Below are 24260 nucleotides of genomic sequence, written 5' to 3'. Positions count from 1 at the left end.
TTTTAAATCAACAGAAGTTAGATTCAGCCTTTCTCAACCTGTGGGTCCCCACATGTTGTTGAACTACAACTCCCATCACCCCTAGCCAGCAAGGCCAGAGCTCAGGGATGTTGGGAGTTGTAATCCAACAACATCTGGGGACCCACAGGTTGAGAACTGCTGGATTAGATGGATCACTACTGCCCATTTTTTAAAGAATTAGTAACTGAATGAATTTTCCAAAGTTGCTACTGACTCTATAAAATGGTGAAGTTTGAAACCAAGTATCTTAGATCTACACCCATCTAGTCACTAGAACATTGATGGGGAAACCTGTAGAACCCTCAGATGTTGATGGACTCTGACTTTCATCTGTCCCAGCCAACATGGCCAAAGGTGAGAAATGATGGAAGCTGTTGTTGTTGTCGGTATCTGTCAGTCTCAAGAGAGGATGGAGTGTGCCTCTGGAGGTTAGCAGCAGCTGGGGTGCAAGCCTAGGCAGTGTGTATGGAGGTCCTGGCTACCCAGACAACAAGACACCCCCCTCAACCTCACAGATGTGGTCCAAAGGAAAGCAGAACAATACCTTTGGCAGCAGCTTGGTTGCAGTAGTTAACAAAAGGAGATGAGCAAGGGGCCGTTGAACTGTCTTAGGGATTCGACTCTGGATTTGTGTAGAGGTTATTCCTTAGCCTTATCTTCTCCCAAATACATCCCACAAGGCAGCGGAGGTTTAGGGCCAGAGTTTTTCTTCTCCTAGATGAGCTACCTTCCTAGGTTGATGAGCCCCGTCTGCCCCTCACTTCCCTATGTAGCACGTGCAGAAACAGCCTTCTTGACTGTTGGTCCCACTATTGGTTTCATCCACTCAATCTGCTCAAGTTTGTCTTTGCATGAAGGAGAATTCCCTAATTCATCGAGGGTTTGAGACCCATTGGTTACCCTTACCTGCTTTAGCTGGCCAGCCAAAGCCATTCCCAGGGTGTGGTCACTGTTGCATGCTGACAGCTTCTAGGAGCCACAGGTGACAGCTAAGTGCAGGATGGGAACCAAAGTTGGATCTCAGTGGGAGCACAATGTGTTCCCCACCAAAGGTTCTACCCCTCCCCTAACAACATCTGGAGGGCCACAGGGTTTTCAACCCAGCACTAGAACATACTGATTAGTGACAGTAATTGCCTAAGCAAACTAAATGTCCAGTCACCAAGGAACAAAATAATATTTATTTAGAGGAGCATGCACACACGCACGCACGCACAATATATATAGTCAGTTTACCTCTCTCACTTCCAGAGGGCTCATACAGCAGGTGTCTACATCTACTACTACAGTGGGAATAACGTTTATTATGTATATGCGTTCCTAGAGCTGCATTCATTACATGAGTAGATTTTTTTTTTTTTTAATTTCCTTTGGCTGAGAGATTAGACAGCCTGTGATAAACAAACAATTTCCAGCAAGTCATTATGCTGTTCAGAGGCAACTGCTGTGCCAGCAATTCCCTTAACTCAGCGACTACAGAAAAAAGCTTTCTGTGCATCTACCTACAATTGCATTTTCTGCTGGTAGAAAGATATGAACAGAAGAATAACACTTCTGGATCCGGCTAGTAGTTGCCCATCTAGTCCAGCATCCTTTTCTCACAGTGGCCAAACAGATGCCCATAGGTAATAGGTAAGCAGGACTGGGCACAACAACACTATCCTCTCCTGCAGTTTCCAGCAACTGGAATTCAGAAGCATACTGGCTTTGACCATGGAGGCAGAGTACAGACATCACAGTTAGTAGCCATTGACAGCCTCGCCCTCCTTGAATTTATCTAATACTATTTTAAAGCCGGGATGCAGGTGGCACTGTGGGTTAAACCACAGAGCCTAGGACTTGCCGATCAGAAGGTTGGCGGCTCGAATCCCCGCTACGGGGTGAGCTCCTGTTTCTCGGTCCCTGTTCCTGCCAACCTAGCAGTTCAAAAGCACGTCAAAGCGCAAGTAGATAAATAGGCAAGTAGATTCCGGCAGGAAAGTAAACGGCATTTCCGGGCGCTGCTCTGGTTCGCCAGAAGCGGCTTAGTCATCATAGCCACACGACTTGGAAGCTGTATGCCAGCTCCCTCTGCCAATAAAGCGAGATGAGCACCGCAACCCCAGAGTCGGTCACGACTGGACCTAATGGTCCTGGGTCCCTTTACCTTTACTATTTTAAAGCCATACAAGTTGGTTGCCATCACTGCCTCAGTCATGGATGTTTTAGCTGAGATTCCTGAATTACAGGGGATGACCCTGGGGATCTCTTCCAACTCTAGACTTCTATGATTCGAAGTGAATTCCATAGTTTAACTATGCACTGTGTGAAGAAGCACTTTTCTTTTGTTCACCTTGAATCTTCCAATATTCAGCTTCATTGATTTTACAAAATGCGATTCTATGAAACAGAAAAGATTTCAGCAGGCATTGGAAAATAAGAAACCTCCCTAGCCATGGAAGTTGCTTCTCCCCCCCCCCCCGCCAGTTGCCTCATACTGGGTTAACATCTTTATCAAGGCATCCACTGCAACCCCAAGGTCTTGCTCCTGGCCAGTCACCACCAGTTCAGACTCCATGAGCCTATATGTGAAATTAATATATTCCACATGTCTCAGCTCTGGGATAGCTCAGTTGGTAAGAGCATGAGACTCTTAATCTGAGGGTTGTGGGTTTGGGCCCCACCTGGGGCAAAAAATATATCCTGCATTGCAGGAGGTTGGACTAGACCAAGATGATAATGGGTCTGGAAACCAAGCCTTGTGAGGAACAGACGAGGGAGTTGGGTATGTTTAGCCTGGGAAAGAGGAGACTGAGAGGAGATATGATAGCCATCTTCAAATATCTTAAGGGCTGTCACACGGAAGGTGGAGCAAGCTTGTTTTCTCCTGCTCCAGAGAGTAGGACTCGAACCAATAGGTTCAAGTTACAAGGAAGGAGATTCTGACTAAAAATCAGGAAGAACTTTCTTATGGTAAGAGCTGTTCGACAATGGAACAGACTTCGGCAATAGGTACTAGGTTCTACCTTCCTTGGAGGTTTTTAAGCAGAGGTTGGATCTGTCATGGATGCTTTAGTTGATATTCTTGCAATGCAGGGGGTTGGATTAGACAACCCTCAGGGACTGTTTTAACTCTACAATTCTAATGATTCGAAGTTAATTGACACAGAAGTACCGTATGTGTGCTGCTCTCTCCATATGAAACTAGAACTGTTGCAATATGATCTGCTATGAACTGCTTAACTGAGATGGATTACCCTGGAGGCCTTCGTCAAATAAAACTGGTTTTATTCTAAGTACAGTACACTATAACTGTCCGCTGTGAAACAGTGCAGCCTTCTTATTCAGGCCTAGCTGTCAAGGACTGGCTGGAATAATTTCTCCATGTGTTAAAATAAAAAACTCATTTTTAAAGGGACAGCTTACTATTCCAACTACTCTCCTTTGAACAACTGACTTAACAGCCATTGCATCTAACTGAGAAAACTAAATTATGAAACAAATCGTATAATTATATATGTGTGTCAATATCATTCGTTTAATAGCCTTTGTGGCGCTCTTTACAGTCTCGTTCTTTTTGTAGCACTATCTCAGGCTAATGCCGCAAACTTTTCTGGAGGATGGTTTGTCTATAGGGAGTGCTCAGAATTCTAATCCTGGTAGGTTTCTGGTGTACTTTTTTTCTGGAACAGATTTAACCCTTTGCGTCTGCTGTGATCTAGTTCTGTATTAGACAACAGAACCTTTTCTTCCAATGTCAGTAGCAGATATGGTCCCTCAAAATAAGATTGGGGCTGTAGATTGAGTGCCCCCTCCCCACACTCCCTATCAACTTTGATAAAGCTACACATGTAATTCCTAATTGCATGACTAACATATTGTCTTGTTTTGCCTTAAGGCTGTAAGAAGTTAACCTCTGTCAATTTCCTTGTTAGACAAGCTTGGGAGGTAGGGCTCAGGGTTGTTTCTTCCCCTTCCAAGGAAAAAGTCTGATGCACAGCCTTCTAAGCTTAAAGAGATGGTAGCTCTTTAAAGCTGGAAGGAAGAAGCAAGAGGCTTATCTCAGGCTTCCTCAACCTCCGTCCTCCAGATGTTTTGAGACTACAATTCCCATCTTTTTTTAAAAAATAATTTTTTATTGATTTTCCAATTTTATCGACACAACAACACTAAATAATACATACAACAACAGACACACACAAAAAGAAAACATAGATCCAACTTTCTTAACCTCCTTTTCATAAGCCTCTTTTCTCGGACTTCCCCATACCTTCCCCTTTTTGCATCCTAGTTCCACAATTTTTCAGCAACTCTTTTAGCCAATTAAAATTTAAACTTATTCTCCTTTTCAATATCACATTAAATGAAAAAGAATAAATATAGCTGTAATTATACATCTTCCTTTCCCTTCACACTTTAACACTCCTCAATTTTATAACGATTTTTAAGATATACTTTAAACTTCTTCCAATCTTCCTCCACAGTTTCTTTCTCCTGGTCGCGGATTCTGCCGGTCATTTCTGCCAGTCCCATAAAGTCAATCACTTTCGCCTGCCATTCTTCCAGCGTGGGTAGCTCTTGTGTCTTCCAATACTTTGCTAGTAGAATCCTTGCTGCCGTTGTGGCGTACATAAAAAAGATATTGTCCCTCCTTGGCACCAGTTGGCCCACCATACCCAAAAGAAATGCCTCTGGTTTCTTATGAAAAGTACATTTAAGTACTTTCTTAATTTCATTATAAATCATTTCCCAGAAAGCTTTAATCTTCGGGCAGGTCCACCAAAGGTGAAAGAAGGTACCTTCAGTCTCATTACATTTCCAGCATTTATTATTGGGCAAATGATAAATCTTAGCAAGCTTGACTGGGGTCATGTACCACCTATAAATCATTTTCATAATGTTTTCTCTTAAGGCATTACAAGCCGTAAATTTTATACCTGTGGTCCACAACTGTTCCCAGTCAGCGAACATAATGTCATGTCCTAGGTCCTGTGCCCATCTAACCATTGCTGATTTAACAGTTTCATCAATTGTATTCCACTTCAACAGCAAGTTATACATCTTTGATAGGTTTTTAGTATTGGATTCTAGCAATTCAGTTTCTAATTTCGATTTTTCCACCTGGAACCCAATTTTCCTGTCTTGTTTAAAGGCCTCCATTATTTGATAATAATGGAGCCAATCTCGTACCTTGGACTTTATCTTCTCAAAACTCTGTAATTTAAATTCGCCACTTTCTATTTCTAAAATCTCAGAATATTTTGGCCAATTGATTCTCGTGTTTAGCTTCTTCACCTCTTTAGCCTCCATTGGTGATAACCACCTGGGAGTTTTATTTTCCAGCAAATCCTTATACCGAGTCCAAACATTATATAATGCTTTCCTGACAATATGGTTTTTAAAACCCTTGTGCACTTTAACCTTGCCATACCAGATATATGCATGCCAACCAAACATGTTATTAAAACCTTCCAAATCCAGAATGTCTGCGTTTTCAAGTAGTAGCCAGTCTTTCAACCAGCAGAAAGCTGCCGATTCATAGTACAGTCTTAAGTCTGGCAGGGCAAATCCCCCTCTTTCTTTTGAATCAGTAAGTATCTTAAAGTTTATTCTGGGCTTTTTGCCCTGCCAGACAAATTTAGATATATCTTTCTGCCACTTCTTGAAATAATTCAGTTTGTCCACAATTTGTAATGTCTGAAACAAAAATAACATTCTAGGCAATACATTCATTTTAATCACTGCAATTCGTCCTAGCAAGGTAAGCTTCAAGTTCGACCATATTTCTAGATCCTTCTTAATCTCAGTCCAACATTTATCATAATTGTCTTTAAATAAATTCACATTTTTAGATGCCATATTAATTCCCAGGTATTTCACTTTTTTTGCCATAATTAGTCCAGTTTCCTCTTGGAACCTCTCTCTTTCCACGCTTGTTAAATTTTTTTCCAAGACCTTGGTTTTTTGTTTGTTCAATTTAAATCCTGCTACCTGACCAAAAACTCGGATTAGTTCTAAAACTCTTTTTGTACTAGTGTCTGGCTCCTGTAGGGTCAAAACTAAGTCATCTGCAAAAGCCTTCAGTTTGTACTCTCTGGCTCCGACCTGAACTCCTTTAACCAGCTGGTCACCCCTTACCAGAGACTACAATTCCCATCATCCCTGACCACTGGTCCTGCTAGCTAGGGATCATGGGAGTTGTAGGTCAAAAACATCTGGAGGGCCGGGGTTGAGGAAGCCTGGCTTATCTGGTCACCATAGGTGACCAGGTTATTAATTATTTGCAAACATGCTCTTTTAAGTCACAACACAGGGCTACATGCAAATATTATCCACATGAAGCAGCACTTCTCCTTATTTGTGTCTTTTGTCACCAACATGCAACTACTTACCCGTACTTTATTATTAGCTTCAGTTCTTGGGACCCTCCATTACAACACAGGTTTTACTTATTTTAAAACACACTCAAATCCTTTACCTCTCTTTCAGGTATATGCACTGGATTTGAAAGCCAGTTTCCTTATATTATATAGAATAATATCTTACCCAAAGACTTTTCATGAGCCAAATGTGACGCTCAACATTGCCAGCTATAGATCTCCAATGCCAAACACAATCTGATTTCTTATATTGGAATCCTTTAGCTGCCCAATATTGCAGCTCTGATTCCTCTGCTTTTGGCTCATTAAAAAAACACCACACCTTCCCTCAGAGTCCTCTTTTGAAATTGCCCTCTAGCAAATGTTTCACTTTTCTCTTCAAACTTGTGGTAAGGTATATCATACCCTGCTCTCTCAGTGTGACACAGCTTCACGCCATTATAATCACCAACCGCTTCTACTCCTGCAATATTCAGGAACATAGTTACTTTACACTCATCTTTCTCATAACTTTTGATCTTTTCAAAATGCAGTATATTTTCCAAAACTCTGCAGCATTTCCTGAAAGCTTTAGTTCTTTGGGGGATTTCAGGTACTCTATCTTTCAAGCACTTTTTATTCTTCATAATAATTGTTCTTTTGAGTTCAAAATTTGACACCTCACTCCCAATACCATATTATATTCTGCTCAACTCAAGCTGATTAAACTGCAGAAATTCAAAGTTTCAGTTTTTGGCTGTAATAATGCTATGTCTGGATTGGTAATATTGATCTGATTTTTCTATGTGTGTGTTCATACATGAGCACATCAATGTTTCCCATCCACAGTAGCAGGCAGTGCTGGATGGGATGTTTGTGAATCATTCTATGTTGTCGCTTCCTCAGTTATTACTTCACTGCTCTCCATAACATATAATCAGGGATTATTTTTTTCATTCGGAACTCAACAGAACTCAGCTCTGGCACCTTTCAGATGAGTGCCATTGCCATTCTAAGAGAACAAGAAAGTGTTAATGGTGAGTTCTGGCACCTCTTTTTCTAGAAAAATAGCACTGTGTAGAATACATTCTTTCCAAGTGACCATGCATTCAGGTACTGTATGCATTTGATATACAAAGACAGATATAGATCTAGTGCACACTCATGTAGTGCACAAGAACAAACATTTCTCATGTTTGACAATAGGCAAAATAGAAGGTAGTGTATTTCGGTAGGGCATGCAAATTAGGAAAGAAGAGCAGAGAGGAAGGATGATAAGGATGGTCATGGTTGTGGTGGTAATCACAATGAGGACGACAACAATAATTGTCCTCCACACCTCCTTCCAGTTGGTACATAGCTTGTCTTTGACACATACTCCAGAAAAGGAGAGGAGGGGTGGAATCCATCAGTTGTTTTAACGGCATATGTAATTGTTCCCCCCAAATGTCCAGAAGATTCAAGGTCCAATTGATAACGTGACTGCAGAAAAAATATCCACCACCTTCTCACAGAGAACACACCTGAAAGTTGAGGTCCTCAGAAAGAAAATGGCTGAGGTATCCTCATGGTAGGACAAAACATATGCAAGGGAGTGTGATGAAAGAGATCGCCCGCCAAAAATGTCTACACATAAACCTCCCATAAAAATGTATGTTGCTACAGTGTTTCCACTCTTGCACTGAAGGCAATTTTGTATTGCATTTATTTTTCTTATCAGATTATTTGTGGATCAGTGGGGGTGGGGGAGAGGTTTAAATGGGAGTGGGATTGAGGTGGACAGTGTCTGCATGCACCAGTAGCACCAAATTCACATTACTGTAAATCACCATGTATACACACGGTAGCTATACAGCAACTGTCTGCTGTAAAGCAGTCTAGACGTTTTCTAAATCAGTTGGTTCGGGCACTGGTCACATGTATTAAGGTTTACCACACCTATCAGCCAATCACCCATTCCCACCACCTTTCTGAGTAATACCCCTCCCCACCCTCTCACTATATATAAAGGTCTGGTGACTTCTGTTTCAGTGTATCTGAAGAAGTGTGCATGCACACGAAAGCTCATACCAAGAACAAACTTAGTTGGTCTCTAAGGTGCTACTGGACAATTTATTTTAATTTTATATATATATTGTTGCTATCAAAGGGTTAAAGGGTAGCAGAAACGCTCTAATCACTGAGCAGCTGGAGGTCATTAGGCTTCCAGGAACATGAGTTTGTATAAATAGTCTCCTGTGTGTTTGTTCCCCCCTCCCTTCTCCCCTTTTTTGGGGCGTGTTTGCTGAGATGTGTGGTTCTTCGCCAGGGTTGTTTTTTGTTTTGTAAATAAACCTTATCTTTGAGTTACAAACCGCATGCTCCAAGACTCCTCTTTGAAAAGATACTGCCTCTCCTGCTCTTCAACTGCTGTGCGAAATACTCTGCTGTAGTGGGACTTGTGACGATGGAAGCGCACTGGGCATTTACATTAAACTAATTAAAGTTTAATGGGACAGGTTATGGATGTTTGTACGTCAAGAAGGAGCTAAGGAGTGCAGTTCAGAGTGATTTATGAAAGGACTGGAGCGAAGACAGAAGCGGTTGCCGACAACGAAAGCCTCCAAAGCAGCTTGAGTCCTGCAATGTGCCTAGAAAAGTTTTAAACAGGCACTGAGCAGTTTGTACTCGCTGGAAGACGTCTTATTCTTCAAGGAGCCGCCTCAGCAGCTGGGAGACGGTCTACAGGTGTGTGAGTATCGTTCCTAAGCCCCAGGGAGGATGGCAGAGTCCCAGGAAAGTTTTACTGTCCCGTTTACGCGACTCAATGGGAAAAATTGGCAAGATTGGAAGGCTAGAGTGAGGGTTTGGTTGCAAGCAAAAGATTTGTGGAGTTGTACTGAAGCACCGCCTTTACAGGCAGCTGCAGACGCGTCTGCAGAAGACAAAGCAACAGCAGCAGCTTCACAGAAACGTGACAGGAAAGCCCAAGGTCTACTAGTTTTGGCAGTGGGACCAGAACAAATGCCTTATGTTTCTAAGTTAAAGAACACGCATGAGGTCTGGACGGTTCTGCAGCGGTTAAATTCCAGAAACACTGCGGGGGCCAAGATCCATGCTACAAGATGTTTGTTTGATTTACGTCTCCAACCGGGAGCGTGTGTGAAAGAACATATTGCCAAAATGGTGTCTGCCTTTAATCAACTAAGACAGCTGGGCATTCCTTTCTCAATGGAGCAGCAGTCATACATATTGTTGTCTTCTCTTGATAAAAGCTATGAGACTCTAGCTCTAACTTTGGAAGCTATGCCTTCAACTGAATTAACCCTTGAATACATTTCATCTCGGCTTGCAGATGAACAGGATAAGAGGCAAAGAGAAAGAGGTTTGTCTTTAAAGGGGAGTTATGCTGTGCCTAAGAGTGTTGATGCTGAGTTTGAGCACACAGTAAATGCTTTTGCAGCTAGACACTGTTTTCGCTGTGGTTCCCCTTCCCATTTAATTAGGAATTGCACACGTGAACCTGGTCAAGACAGCACCAAGGCCGTTACCCCTAGTTACCAGACAAGGAGTTCCAGGGGACGTCGAAGAAGAGGAGGAGGTCGTGGCTACTCCCACAGCACACAGCACATGGCTTCAGTAATGGCGTTGATGCAAGGGCGTGGCCAAGGCAGCAATCTACGCTGGTTGATCGACAGTGGTGCATCTCACCACCTGGTGGCGCCATCTAGTGTCCGCTTGCAGAATTGCAGACATTTGCAAACCCTTAAAGTTGTGACAATGGCAGATTCAACTAAACGTTCCTTAGAGACCGTAGGCACAGTGTTCTTGAAATGTTTGCAAACAGAAATTGATGCCTACGTGCTAAAGGGATTGAAGGGGTGTATTTTGTCTGTGTCAGAACTTGATAGAAATGGGTTTAAAACTGTGTTTGAAAATGGGGTATGCACTATTTCAAAGGATAACGTATCTCTTTTGCAGGTGGAATGCAGAGATGGGTTATATTATTTTGAGACAAGTCCAGATGAAGCTGAACAGGTTCATGCTGGTTGTGTGAACTCACCTACCCATAATTCTTGTGTCCATTTATGGCACCGCCGTTTGGGACATATTAATTTTCAGTATGTTAAAAGGCAACCTGAATTATCAGAAGGGTGCAAAATGAACAAATGTACTAAGTATTTGGATTGTACTGCATGCAAAAGGGCGAAGGTTCATAGATGCAGCTATCCCAGTTCAGATAGGAAATCTGACAAAGTATTCCAACTTGTGCATATGGACCTATGTGGCCCAATGCCTGTTGCTAGCATGGGAGGTTCGAGGTATGCACTGTGTCTCTCGGATGACAAAACAAAGGTTACATGGTTTTTTCCTCTCAAAACAAAAGCAGATACTGCAGAAACAGTTATAAATTGGGTTCATGCAGTGGAACTTGAATTCGGTACTAGAGTACTTGCTTTTCAGACAGACAGAGGGTCAGAATTTACCGGGTCAGTGTTGCAGAATTTCTTTAAGAAAAAGGGAATTAAGCATCGTCTGTCTACACCTTATTCCCCCCAAGAAGGAGGCGTGGCTGAACGTAAAAACAGGGTTCTGCAAGAGTTGGCAAACTCTATGTTGTTTGATGCTAAACTCCCTCAAAGTTACTGGGCGGAAGCTTGGCAGGCAGCTACTCATATTCTGAACCGAGTATATAATTCGGTAATTGCCACTACCCCATATTTTGCTTTATATGGGAAGAAGCCCAAAATTAATTACTTTCGGGTGTTTGGATGTCCAGCCTATGTACTTATCCCAAAAGCGTTAAGGAAAAAGGGAGGTCCAAGGGCTAGGAAACTCATCTTTTGTGGGTACGAACCACACGCCAAATCTTGGAGGTTCGTGAACCCAAATGGGGATACTACAAGAGTGGTCCTCAGTAGGAGCGCTGAATTTTGTGAGCAATCCGGATGGACTCACTTACATGCTAACCCTGACATTTTGAGAGATGATTTAGGTATTTATGCTGAGAATGAAAGTCCAGAGAGTAGTGAGCCAGAAGAGGATGGTGCACATGGTTCAGATGCAGATTCTGACCAGGCACAAGGTTCTTCTCCTAAGGTAGAAAAGCCAGAATCTAGGAGTGTTCCAACATCGCCAGTCAGTAGGCCTAGCAGACAGCAAAAGCGAAGCAGGTCACCTGCAACACCAAGCCCAAGGGAGGTATCTAAACGGAGGTCTTTATCCCTAGAGGCACATCCAGGTATAAAGTCTGAGACAGATTCTGACAGCCAACGGTCAGAGGGGGCACAAGAGGAACAATTGCGCAGGTCAAATCGTGCCACAAAGGGCAAGCCGCCAGAGCGGTTTAAGGTGACAAGTGTATACGTAAATATGGCACAGTGTGAGCCAGGTAGCTATATGGAAGTACAACAGCTTCCAAGCTCAGAAGCCGTTAAGTGGCAGGAAGCAATGGAAAAAGAGATGGCTTCAATGAAGTCTCTCGGTGTGTTTACAAGTACAGAGCTTCCGAAAGGGCAACAAGCTGTAGGTTGTCGATGGGTATATCGTTTAAAGCCCACAACTACTGAAGAGTTGCAATATAAAGCCCGACTAGTTGCAAAAGGGTTTTCGCAGCGCAAAGGTGTTCACTATTCTCAAATCTATGCACCTACTTCAAGATCGGAGTCATTAAGAATGCTTTTAGCCTCTTCAGCTAAGAAGGGAAATAAGCTGTTTCATTTTGATGTCAATGTGGCTTATTTAAACGCAGACTTACAGGAGGAAGTCTATATGACACCACCACCGGGTTTTGAAGGAGACAAGCCAAACCAGGTCTGGCGCCTACACAAATCCATTTATGGGTTGAAACAGTCCGCCCGTAATTGGAATTCCTGCTTAAACGATGCTCTAGAGAGCATGGGGTTCAGAAAGAGCGCAGCAGATGCGTGTCTTTATCTAAAAGGCTCGGGATGTGAACAAGAAGCAGTCTTGATATTCGTTGACGATTTATTATACAGTGGAAAGGATGATAAACTTGCACAACAATTTGCCACAAAGCTTGGAGAAAGGTTTCAGATAAAATCACTAGGCAATGTATCTGTTTATCTAGGAGTTAAAATTCAGCAAGATGAAAATGGGAACTATTGGCTCAGCCAAGAAGCTAAGATCCAGCAGTTGCTGGAAAGGTTTAAAATGGACAACTGTGCTGGTGTTAAAACCCCAATGGAATTAAGTTACACAAAGGATGCTCAAGCCGAGCAACAGACAGAGTTCAGTAATCCCGGGGTTTACCAGTCAGCGATAGGCAGTCTACTCCACATTGCACAGTGGACTCGGCCCGATATAACATATGCTGTCAACATGCTGTGTAGACAAGCTGAAAAACCATCAATGCATGCTTGGCAAGGAGTAAAAAGAGTTTTAAGGTATCTCCAAACTACCAAAAGGTTTTGCTTAAAACTATCAGCAGAGGGCAGCACACAACTTGAATGTTGGGCCGACAGTAGTTGGGCAGATGCTGGACCAGATAGAAAATCAGTGTCAGGAATGGCGATAAAATTTGGAAATGCACTAATTGGTTGGAGATCAAGAAAGCAGTCACTTATAGCTTTAAGTTCAACTGAATCTGAGTTCAATGCATTATCAGATGTATGTAGAGAACTGGAATTTTATAAGCAACTGGTACAAGAATTGTTTGGAGAATGTTCCCTACCTATCAGAGTGTGGGAAGACAATCAACCTTGTATTAAACTAGCTAAATCAGGTCAATTCAAGGCCCACACAAAACACTTGGATATCCGTTATCAAAATGTATGCCAAAGTGTAAAACAAGGTTTAATTGAACTAAAGTATTGTCCAAGCCAAGAAAATCTCGCAGACGGTTTTACGAAAGCTTTGGGTCCGCAATCTCATAAATGTTTCTGTTCAGGTTTAAATTTGAATTAAGGTTGGTACAGCTCAGTGTTACGAGCGAGAGGGGGTGTTGCTATCAAAGGGTTAAAGGGTAGCAGAAACGCTCTAATCACTGAGCAGCTGGAGGTCATTAGGCTTCCAGGAACATGAGTTTGTATAAATAGTCTCCTGTGTGTTTGTTCCCCCCTCCCTTCTCCCCTTTTTTGGGGCGTGTTTGCTGAGATGTGTGGTTCTTCGCCAGGGTTGTTTTTTGTTTTGTAAATAAACCTTATCTTTGAGTTACAAACCGCATGCTCCAAGACTCCTCTTTGAAAAGATACTGCCTCTCCTGCTCTTCAACTGCTGTGCGAAATACTCTGCTGTAGTGGGACTTGTGACGATGGAAGCGCACTGGGCATTTACATTAAACTAATTAAAGTTTAATGGGACATATATGCCTTTCTTAAAGGAGCAGCTTATTCTCCTAAAACTCAAAGCCTGTAAGGTAGAAATTACGCACAGCAGTGCTGTAAGTTCTCTTTAGCCTTAAGGAAGCTGATAAAGTGGTAAATAATAAAAAAAAGAGTTTTGTGGCATCTAAAAGGCTAACAAATTTATTATGCTGTAAGTTTTCAGGGGAACTTTATCATGAAAGCTTATGCCATAATATATATATATAGTCTTTATGGTGCCATAATACTCTTTTTGGCTGCAAGAAACTAATACAGCAACCACCCTGGAAATTGTAAAGGTGGTACATGTCAAGGAAACATTAAATCCAATCCCATGCCAATGCTGGAAACTGACCAGTGTAGCAGCTCTTATAGGTGCTTCTTCAGCTTCTGCTTAAAAAGTTAATATCGAATATACAAAACAGTCCACTACCTCCAGATGCAGTCTGTCCTATGGTTAAAGGACACATCTGTCCCTCAGACCTTGTGGGGGGCCGGACTATATTTTTTTTTTTGGGGGGGGGGGAATGAACGAATTCCTATGTCCCACAAATAACCCAGAGATATTAAATAAAAGCACACATTCTACTCATGTAAAAACACCAGGCAGGCCCTACAAATAACCCAGAGATGCATTTTAAATAAAAGCACACATTCTACTCATGTAAAAACACGCTGATTCCCGGACCGTTCACAGGCTGGATTTAGAAGGCGATTGGGCCGAATCTGGCCCCCAGGCCTTAGTTTGTCTACCCATGTTCTAGAGTATGTTCTCATGCCTAGGATTGTGCTCAGTCATATTCTGTCTGCCCCAGACTGAGACTCCTGATAAAATGGGATAATTGATATTTGGCAACCAACCTATACTAAACTTACATAATCCATGACACTGAGTAGATTAGTTTTGAGTCAAATGTCTGAACTGGCCCTTAAGAATGCTGTGGAAGTGGCCTTGAGATCTTTGAGAGACATTTATGTTAAGTGAGATGAAGACCAGCAGTCTAATTAACTGGTGCTAACTAGCTGCAAATAACCTTAATAAAGAGATTGCCAGGCATTTTCTCCTTCTTAACTCATCAGTTTCTTCCACCAACTACCTAATTTTGCCGACAGTAATTTCGGAATATGTATTCAAGTGCCTGCTCAGTGCTAGCACTAATATTCATGGAAATATGCAAAGCCATGGTAGGAATATCACACTTTCCATAGAAAACTCTGCATGGTGTCTTGATCAAATAAAGAAAAGCACACATTTAAAGAGGAAATTTCTTGCCCTTAATGTGTGCAAAGTGCTATGGAGATTAACCAAGTAGGATAAATCACTAAATATTATATGCTCATGAAGTGGATGAAATACCAAAGCAAAAATAATTTATGATGACATTTTCCTGAAATCTGCTGGAAAAGGGCCTGTGTGGGAAGAGTTTGAAACTGCAATGGAGCCAATTTTTTCAGACAAATGTTAAAAAATATTGAGAACTGTGCTTTTGAATTTGTAAAAGCTCTAAAGCATTGCTAATAATTCGATCGCTGTTACCACAACATCTCGAGTACACCAGAGAAAGAAAGGAATGAATGTACAGCATAGCATTTCTTTCAAATGTGTAATATACATGGCCCGAATTATCTGCTTCATAAACCTGCAAAATGTCAACAATCTGTTATGCACGTAAATTGCCCTTTTTCACTCAGGCTTGTCAGGGAGTCTGTGGGCAAATCATCAATGAAGTGATCAATCACATTCCATTCGGCGGTTCAAAGACTCCCGTTTTAAATTGCTAGTAGCTCACAATGCATTTAAAACAGCTACTCTCAATAGCACATTTGCAAACCCGCTTCTATCGTGGTTCTTTGGTTGCCATTTCCAGTTTAATTTCAACGTTGCTGTAGTTTTAGACTGGAGCCAGCTCCACTTACTAATTTCTTGCACCTAATGTGGAGATATCAACTTATTTTTTAAGGAAAAGTTTAAGGGAATTTACACATTCTTGAATGTAAAGCATCAGATGTCAGAAAGCGTGTGCAGACAGGATCAGGAGGTGGCACTGTGGGGACCAAAGGCGGACAAACATCCCCAGAAGGAGCACGGCGTGTGTCCCCACCAGCATTTCTGATCCTCCCCTAAGCTCCGTAAACTCTGGTAAACAAGTATGAAATCATATCCCATGATAGATATCAGGCTACATGGTGAATAGTGGAAAAGGGAGGTCATGGTACCTTCAAGTAGAAAGCACACACACCACACCCTTGGGAAACAGCAGATATTTTTAACTCATAATTTTAACTGTTGCGTAAGTTAGCTATACAGTGGTACCTTGGTTCTCAAACGCCTTGGTGCTCAAACGCCTTGGTTCTCAAACGCTGAAAACTCGGAAGTAAATTTTCAGGTTTTCGAACATTTTTCGGAAGCCAGACGTTCAATGCGATTGTCAGCTATTGTTTGCAGGGTGCCTGCACCAATCAGAAGCTGTGCTTTGGTTTTCAAACATTTCAGAAGTCAAACGGACTTCCGGAACGGATTACGTTTGGTGCTTTTGTTTTTGCTATTTATTTTGCATTTTTGTTTTTGAGGCTTTTTCGGTGAATTTGTTTTTGTGACTGTGTGGAACTCAGTTCAGCTACTAACTGACTGATTGTGTGACTGTGTAAATGGATAAAAGCCCCCCATCCAAACAATGACTATCATCAGTGCAGGTAAGGAAAAAAAATAATTTTTTAAAATTTTTATCATCATTGATTATTGCTTTCATTTTATGGATCAATGGTCTTGTTAGATAGTAAAATCCATGTTAAATTGCTGTTTTATTAGGGGTTGTTTTTAAAAGTCTGGAACGGATTAATTCGTTTTGCATTAATTTCTATAGGAAAAGCACGCCTTGGTTTTGGAAGGCTTTGGTTTTGGAACGGACTTCTGGAACGGATTAAGTATGAGAACCAAGGTACCACTGTATACTTTTTTAAGATTTAGATTTTGTGACACTTTATCATTATTTCATCACAAATGGCTAGAAAAAGAGAAGTCTAAATTGATTGGTGACACAATAGCTAGGAGCCAGAAAAACGCTGAGCATTATCCCATTCACAGAACACAACATTCCTGTCTCCTCCATCCCACTGAGGTCTATTAAGCTCTCAAAATGTCCCTCCTGGAGGTAAGGGGAACGTCAGGAAGGAGCTTAATGTGGCACAGTGGGCTGCAGGTGGGGTTGAAACCAGACCTTCCATTGCCTGAATGGAAATGCCATCTGCTTACACCATCTGCTCATGCTAAGCCTCCATTGGATCTCATCCCATCTACTGTTGCCAGTCTTTCAAACGCTGCTGCTGAGGTGAGGTTGAGGGAGGGGAGTCAGGGAACGGACATTTGTTGCAATGCCCTATCTCTGCAGTTAAGCCTCACCTGGCATCTCTGCTGCTAACTTTTTTTAGTGTCAGATAAAGACCTCTTTTTTAAACTCCAAGTTTTTAAAAAAGCTCTTTGAAGGTTTTAGATGTGATTTATGCTGCTTCCGCCTGCTGTTCTTGATGTTTTGATTTGTATTCTTATACTGATACTTTTAAAATAATTTTATTTGCAAACCACTTTGAAAGCTGATGTTGTGCTGTGGTACAGGAATTCCTTAAGAAATACAATTTCAAATTTGTCATATACAGTGGTACCTCGGGTTAAAGACGCTTCAGGTTACAGACGCTTCAGGTTACAGACTCTGCTAATCCAGAAATAGTACTTCATGTTAAGAACTTTGCTTCAGGATGAGAACAGAAATCACACAATGGCGGTGAGGCGGCAGTGGGAGGCCCCATTAGCTAAAGTGGTACCTCAGGTTAAGAACAGTTTCAGGTTAAGAACAGACCTCCAGAACAAATTAAGTTCTTAACCTGAGGTACCACTGTAGTTCAAATAACCTTTATTTATTTGTTTGTTTTTTCCTTTAGCACCGACTAACTGTAGAAATGTAGCACGAACAACTGCTGCTGCTGAATGAAGCTCACTTCAGCAAATCATCCAATAAAAATGGCAAGTCTATTAAAATAATAATTTTACACCTACCAAGCTAAGGTGATTTCACATTCTATCAATATTTACCTTTTATTTGTTGAGGAAAGCTCCAATGTTCCCTAGATGATTTTATCGCAGAGTGATAAATACAAATTTTATAGGGCCATAGCTGACAACTCTGTGGGATTCAGTGTAGTGCTAAGACAATAATTCCACCAGGGTAAGCATTTTTTGCTTGCCTAACAGAACAACCCTCTCCCCTCTTCCCAGTTATGGGGGTTGTCCAGGGAGTATTTGAAGAAGACATGGGTCATGCACGGGACGGGGGTATCTGGAGCAAACTTGGTGCCTTTGTGGGAGTCCTCTGTGGGAATTCTACTAGCACAGGGATGTCCTACTCCCAAGAGATCTACTCCTACTATAGAAACACTGGCAGAACCCACTATAGAACCCACTGGATTGACCAAAGTTGTTGAGCTTTTTTGGGGGGAGCCTTCACCAAAGTTGTTGACCCATGTGATCGGGATCAACCAGGAATGCTCCCTGCGATCGACCGGTAGATCGCGATTGACTAATTGACTGGTTGGACATCCCTGCACTAGCAGAATGGGTTTGCTGAATCAGGGCCTGATATCAAGATTTGGAGCTGAAGCAAAGTTCTAAAATGAGACGTATTTTGAGGGTCTATCTATATTTGTAATAGCAGTACTAGACATTAAGGGAGTATAGGGGCACACTTTTTTTTTTTACTTAAAGAGTCGGAAAATTAATACATCAAGAAACACAGTTGAAACCAACCACTATACACCTGGATTTCTTGCTTGGTATTCCACCAGAGCAATGGCCAGAAGCTTCAGCTGACAGAATTGGAAGCTGAAAATGTATATATGCATTTGATTTTCCGCATTCAGTATGTCAGAATGTGACAAGGTATTTAATTCTGGTAATCATTATTTTGTAAAATACCTGCTGCGAAGAAATCTATAAGTAATAGGCAAGCGTGCCAAATGTGAAAAAAGATTTTAAAATGTTCTTGTGTCAGGAATTAGGCGGGCAGGTGAAGCATTTGCTCTGCTGCATGAATGCTCTTTGTGAAGGAATGCAGTTTGGAGCTTCTGCGGGGGCTGTAAAGTGTTTCCAGGTTCTAGACCATTCTCATCCACCCAGGCTGGACACTACTGGTTTTCCCAGTAGTGATGTATGGAAGTGAGAGCTGGACCATAAAGAAGGCTGATCGCCAAAGAATTGATGCTTTTGAATTATGGTGCTGGAGGAGACTCTTGAGAGTCCCGTGGACTGCGAGAAGATCAAACCTATCCATTCTGAAGGAAGTCAGCCCTGAGTGCTCACTGGAAGGACAGATCCTGAAGTTGAGACTCCAATACTTTGGCTACCTTATGAGAAGAGAATACTCCCTGGAAAAGACCCTGATGTTGGGAAAGATGGAGGGAACAAGGAGAAGGGGACAACAGAGGACGAGATGGTTGGACAGTGTTCTAGAAGCTACCAGCATGAGTTTGACCAAACTGCGGGAGGCAGTGGAAGACAGGAGTGCGTGGCGTGCTCTGGTCCATGGGGTCACGAAGAGTTGGACACGACTAAACAACAATAACAACAAAGCATGAAGACAACCTTTCTATTTATGCCAGAAGTTCACCTGGGCAACAACAGTGTTCCAGGCTCTGGTGTTCTACCACGAGACACAAACATACCTCACACACATACCGATCTAACCCCCGGTGTACTCTATAATGGTGCTAGGCTTCACCCCAACAGGTGCCTACAGCTAAGCCCTGATACTTTGCCGAAGTAGCCACTGCTGCCACACAGTATTTCATTACTGAGAGCAAATCTTCTAGGTGTTCAATTAGCTCCCAACGATAATGCTTATTGTTTCCTTAACTGTAACAGAAATCCACTGAGACCTGGAAATAAAAAGTTAATTAAAAATTGAATGAACAGACTACAAGGATCAAGCAAGGCCTGATTCCTTTACAGACAGAGAACAGCAACAATGATGCAGAATGCAATGTAAATGAGATTTGTGTTGTTGTTTTTTCTTCAGTAAATGAAGGAGCAAAAATAGCTTTATTTTTAAGCACCTAATTAATCCAAAACTGGATAGCATTTCAAATGTGATTAAATTGCCAGAACCTGGTATGCAAAGCAATAAAACAAGCCCTTCACTAATGAACCATATTGGTGGTGAGTAGAATATAAAAGGTAGAAGATGGATCTTCCTCAGGAGAAGTCAAACCACTAGGAGGTGATTGAACGGTGTACTACTCTGAAAGTTTGGCAGGGTGGGGGAAGCATTTATGTTGCAGCCATGTATGAAAGGAGTTTGTCGCTTCCAGAACCATGTTGGAAGACATACTGCTGCTGCTTCTCTGTAACAGTATCAGGTGAAAAAGGACAAAGGAAAAAGACTGGAAAAGCACAGGTACAAGGCTGGATATGAACAGTGGCAAGTTTCAGCCCTCCACAAATTAGAAGAAAGAAAAAATAACAAGCACGAGAGAAGGTAACTTATAAAACAAATACAGACAATTTCCCATTAAAATTAAGCACAGAATCTACTTTTATTTGGAAGAACCAAAATGTACCAACATGTGATGATTTAGACTTGAGCCAATTGCCAGGCTTCAAAGAGCTACTTTATATACACCCAAGGACTTGGGTATTTCCTGGGATTGATTTATTGTTGACATTTTTTCTTGAATCTTGCTATAATCCAAACTTACGCTATCTAGTTCAAAAGCAGTTTATTCTGTGGTCTAAAGTCTCCTTGAGTGTGCAGAACTCATTTAGCAAGTATATTTGGATCCTGGGTACTGAAAGCTTAACGCCACATTAAACACATACTATTCTATATTTTTGCTGATAGAACTAACTTTGCTGATAGAACTAACTTTGCAACGACACACATCTTCTAGCATTACAGTACTACTCTTCTGGTACTGTAAAATGCAGTTTAATTTTCTACATATGTTATTGTATTGCTATGAGTTTGGTGGGGGGTGGGCTGTATGCCTGAGCCCCCTTTAATTCCTACATCCAGCAAGGATTCATTTCCTGGAATATCCAGGCTAGCTTCCTGGTGAGGTCATTGTCTTCTAAGTATGGGCCTTTAAGGTAACAAAGGAAGTGGCTCTGTGCCAGAGAGCATATGGGTGCCCTTCCCTCAACTCACTGGTAGTTAGAAAGACAAAGGCCAGAGTTGAGAGGGTGCTAGAAGTGGCAGGCTGCAGGCTGGGCAGCTGAGAAAGACAAAACCATACTTGATTCCTGTTTGAATCTAAGGCTGTGGATATGGGATAAGCAAGAACCTCTTGGGGTGTTGGAGTCCCTCCATCATAGCCTCAGATTGTATATATGTATAAATAAACCATATATCAAAAGGGACACGGGTGGCACTGTGGGTTAAACCACAGAGCCTAGGGCTTGCCGATCAGAAGGTTGGTGGTTCAAATCCCCACGACGGGGTGAGCTCCCATTGCTCAGTCCCTGCTCCTGCCAACCTAGCAGTTCGAAAGCACATCAAAGTGCAAGTAGATAAATAGGTACCGCTCTGGCGGGAAGGTAAATGGCGTTTCTGTGCACTACTCTGGTTTGCCAGAAGCGGCTTAGTCATGCTGGCCACATGACCCGGAAGCTGTATGCCGGCTCCCTTGGCCAGTAAAGTGAGATGAGCGCCGCAACCCCAGAGTTGGTCATGACTGGACCTAATGGTCAGGGGTCCCTTTACCTTTTTTAACCATATACGTATCATAAAGATACCACTGTCTCTCATTCCAAAGGAAACCAAACTCTAGGTAACCCATTGAATCTCATAGCACTTGGCTCTACCCACTCTGGAAGAATGGCAGACGAAGGTGATAGACTATATGGGACTGGAAGAAATGACCGGCAGAATTCGAGACCAGGGGAAAGAGCTGGCGGAAGAAGATTGGAAGAAGTTTAAAGATTATCTTCAGAAATATTGCAAAATTAAGGAATGCTAGAATGATGCTGGATTGAAATTAAGTAGTTTCCAGCTGTAATGTTTTAAGATATATGAAAAATTAATATTATATTATATTATATTATATTATATTATATTATATTATATTGTTTTAATTAGTGTTTTTATAGTTGTTTTGATTTTAAATGGAGTGCCCTATCTGGGTGGATGGAGCAGCCAAGTAATTTCGTTGTCCCTGAGAGGGGGCAATGACAATAAAGATATTATTATTATTATTATTATTATTATTATTATTATTAAAATTAAGACTTTGAAATAAGCAAAATTAATGGTGAGAATTAATAATTTGCTGAGTTAATAATTGGAACTGAAATATAAGAAAGGGAGGTATGAGGAGGTCTGGAAAACAAGTTAAAAGAAAATAAGTAAATGGAAGTTTTATGTGTTTTTATTTTTTCTGTTTTTGTATTTTTTGTGTATTTTGTATTTTTGTTGTTTTTCTTTTTGTTTTTTTAATGTATTTCTTTTGAAAAAGTTTAATAAATATTTATATATATAAAAAGAATCTCATAGCACTTGGAGAATGGGGTAATGTGCAGCAATGTGTTCCCTAAATTCCCTAAATTTTCTTAACTTTTTCTCCAGTTTCTCCAGTTGTTTTTTTAAAAAAAAGCTCCAAAAGTGGTAACTTTATTTTGGCAAATGCCACTTTTCATCTACCACATGAAAACACAGGAGTGCTAACCATCTGGAAAATACAATTGTGAACATTCTAGTAAATGGTATCATTGTCATTATATTTTGCTTATGGTTATTATAGCATGAACTGTTAATGACTTACTCAGCTCCATTTGGAAATCTTGGCTTAAACCACAAAGAAGTGCCATCACAGCTAAAAACTGACCCGTTTCAAGAATCCTGTTAAAGCTGAGTTTCTCAGGGTGTATTTTAGCTTACAGTCCCTCGATCTGCGTTAAAGTCCAGATGTAATGATCCATGTGTTTTCAGCTCTTTGCAGGAATTTGTCTTGGATTCAGAAGTCCAAAATGGTTCCTCCAGTCAGACAATGCCATAATCCTGCTACTCCGTAGGATTCACCCAAAGAGTTTAGCAGTAAAGCTAACAAAATCTGTGACTATAGAAAAGGTTTTACAATTCAGCTTATGTACTCAGCAGCTGGACATTTGGCAGCAAAAATTAAAAAAGGTTTCTATACCTCTTTTCTTATTCCAGGCACATATGCAATTTATTTATGCCAATGCACCAAAGTTATGAAGCAACACTGTACAGTTCAGTAGTCTCACAAATGATACTCTGAGCTTGTGAAATGTAACTCCATGAATGTAAATTTAGCTCCCGAATGTTATATCTGTTTGGCTATTTTAATAACCGCTCATTGTTAATTTTAAACATAGCAGCTGCTTTTATTATCTTCTACAGAATTTCGCTTCGGACCTGCATCGAGCCAGCAGTCTAAATTTAATAAGGTTATGAGCAAACAGAGCAATGCATAACAGATAGTCTGCTTTCAAGAACTCAGTAGAAAGTGCTGGTTGGCCTGTTAAGAATGTATCACTAAAAATCAAACAGAATACTTAAGTGTAGGATTAAGCATATCCTGTTTAATACCCCAAATTCTTATAGGGGAAATCTATTGCTTTTATCTAAGACAGGCCTGTATTTAAGCAGTGCTGTAAAATGAAGAACGGTAACCTGAGAATGCTGCACTCTGTTTTCCCAGGGTCAGTTTCTTTAGTTCAAAATTGGTCCTGACCACACAGTGAGTTCAGTGCACAGTCCAGCTGGTCTCAAAGACTATAGTGTATCACCTCTTTCCCGCCTTCAAAAATATTTGATGTACACATACTGATTTTCTTTTATCTGTTGGTTGGCATCCTTCTGTCCTGGGAGACAATGAAAGAGTGTGTGTTCAGGGGCGAAGTCAAAACGTTGGAGAGTTATAGTGCCTGCTGTGGCTGTAGAGACTGATATGGGACAGACATGTTTTGTTGCAGCTGCAGTCTCATTATAAATTGGTTTGGTCTCATTATAATTTTAGGGTTGGGGGATAGAGAGGAAGTGCAGTCTCTGTGCTGCAGAGAAGGGTTAATAGGACTTGTCTGGAGGTTTTGGTAGTGCTTTTAGGAAAATGCAAAAAGACCTAAAACCAATGCATAAAGAAAATAAAACCCAACATTGGGACAGAAAACAGGTGGTAGTTGTAAAAGCTTCAATATGAGTAAAGCTCACTGGTCCAAGAACTCCCCTGTTCCCTGTGATAGGTTGTCTTCACAAGAGCTGAATCTGACACCTGGCTGCGATCGTCTTTCAAAATGGGATGAAGTGGGGAGAGTCTCTATTCCCCTTGAATTATTTCAAAACCATATTTCAGAGGCTGAGCTTATTCCAAAAACATTCTTAAATGCATATTAAAACGAAACATGCATAAGATGCCATATTTCAGGACAAATAAATAATTCCCTTCAATACCAAACTTTGGTGAATGATCACCTATCACTTTGGAAGGCAAAATGCCCCATAAGATAGGAACTTAAACCAATTAGACCTTCAGCTGAAATGCCATAAAATGTATTACGAGGGCCAAAACTGCTTTTTTAAAAAAGGCATTGTCT

General features: G+C 41.3%; 1 protein-coding gene across 19 annotated transcripts in view; it reads right to left on the bottom strand.

Moving 5' to 3' along the window:
* Positions 1–24260, bottom strand: part of GRIP1 (glutamate receptor interacting protein 1) — a 333686-nt gene that overhangs the window by 93730 nt on the left and 215696 nt on the right. Inside the window, exon 1 of one of the 19 annotated variants that reach the window (XM_083699050.1) lies at positions 22469–22529. The exons of the other annotated variants lie outside the window; for them this stretch is intronic. Within the exon in view, the coding sequence (XP_083555176.1) occupies positions 22469–22514 (46 nt within the window). The 5' untranslated portion in view covers positions 22515–22529. Of the gene's footprint in view, positions 1–22468; positions 22530–24260 lie in introns of those variants that run through there. 19 annotated transcript variants of the gene reach the window in all.

Source organism: Podarcis gaigeae (genome assembly GCF_964106915.1).
Source record: "Podarcis gaigeae genome assembly, chromosome: 10".
Classification (NCBI taxonomy): domain Eukaryota; kingdom Metazoa; phylum Chordata; class Lepidosauria; order Squamata; family Lacertidae; genus Podarcis; species Podarcis gaigeae.
This window is presented reverse-complemented; position numbering and strand designations above follow the sequence as displayed.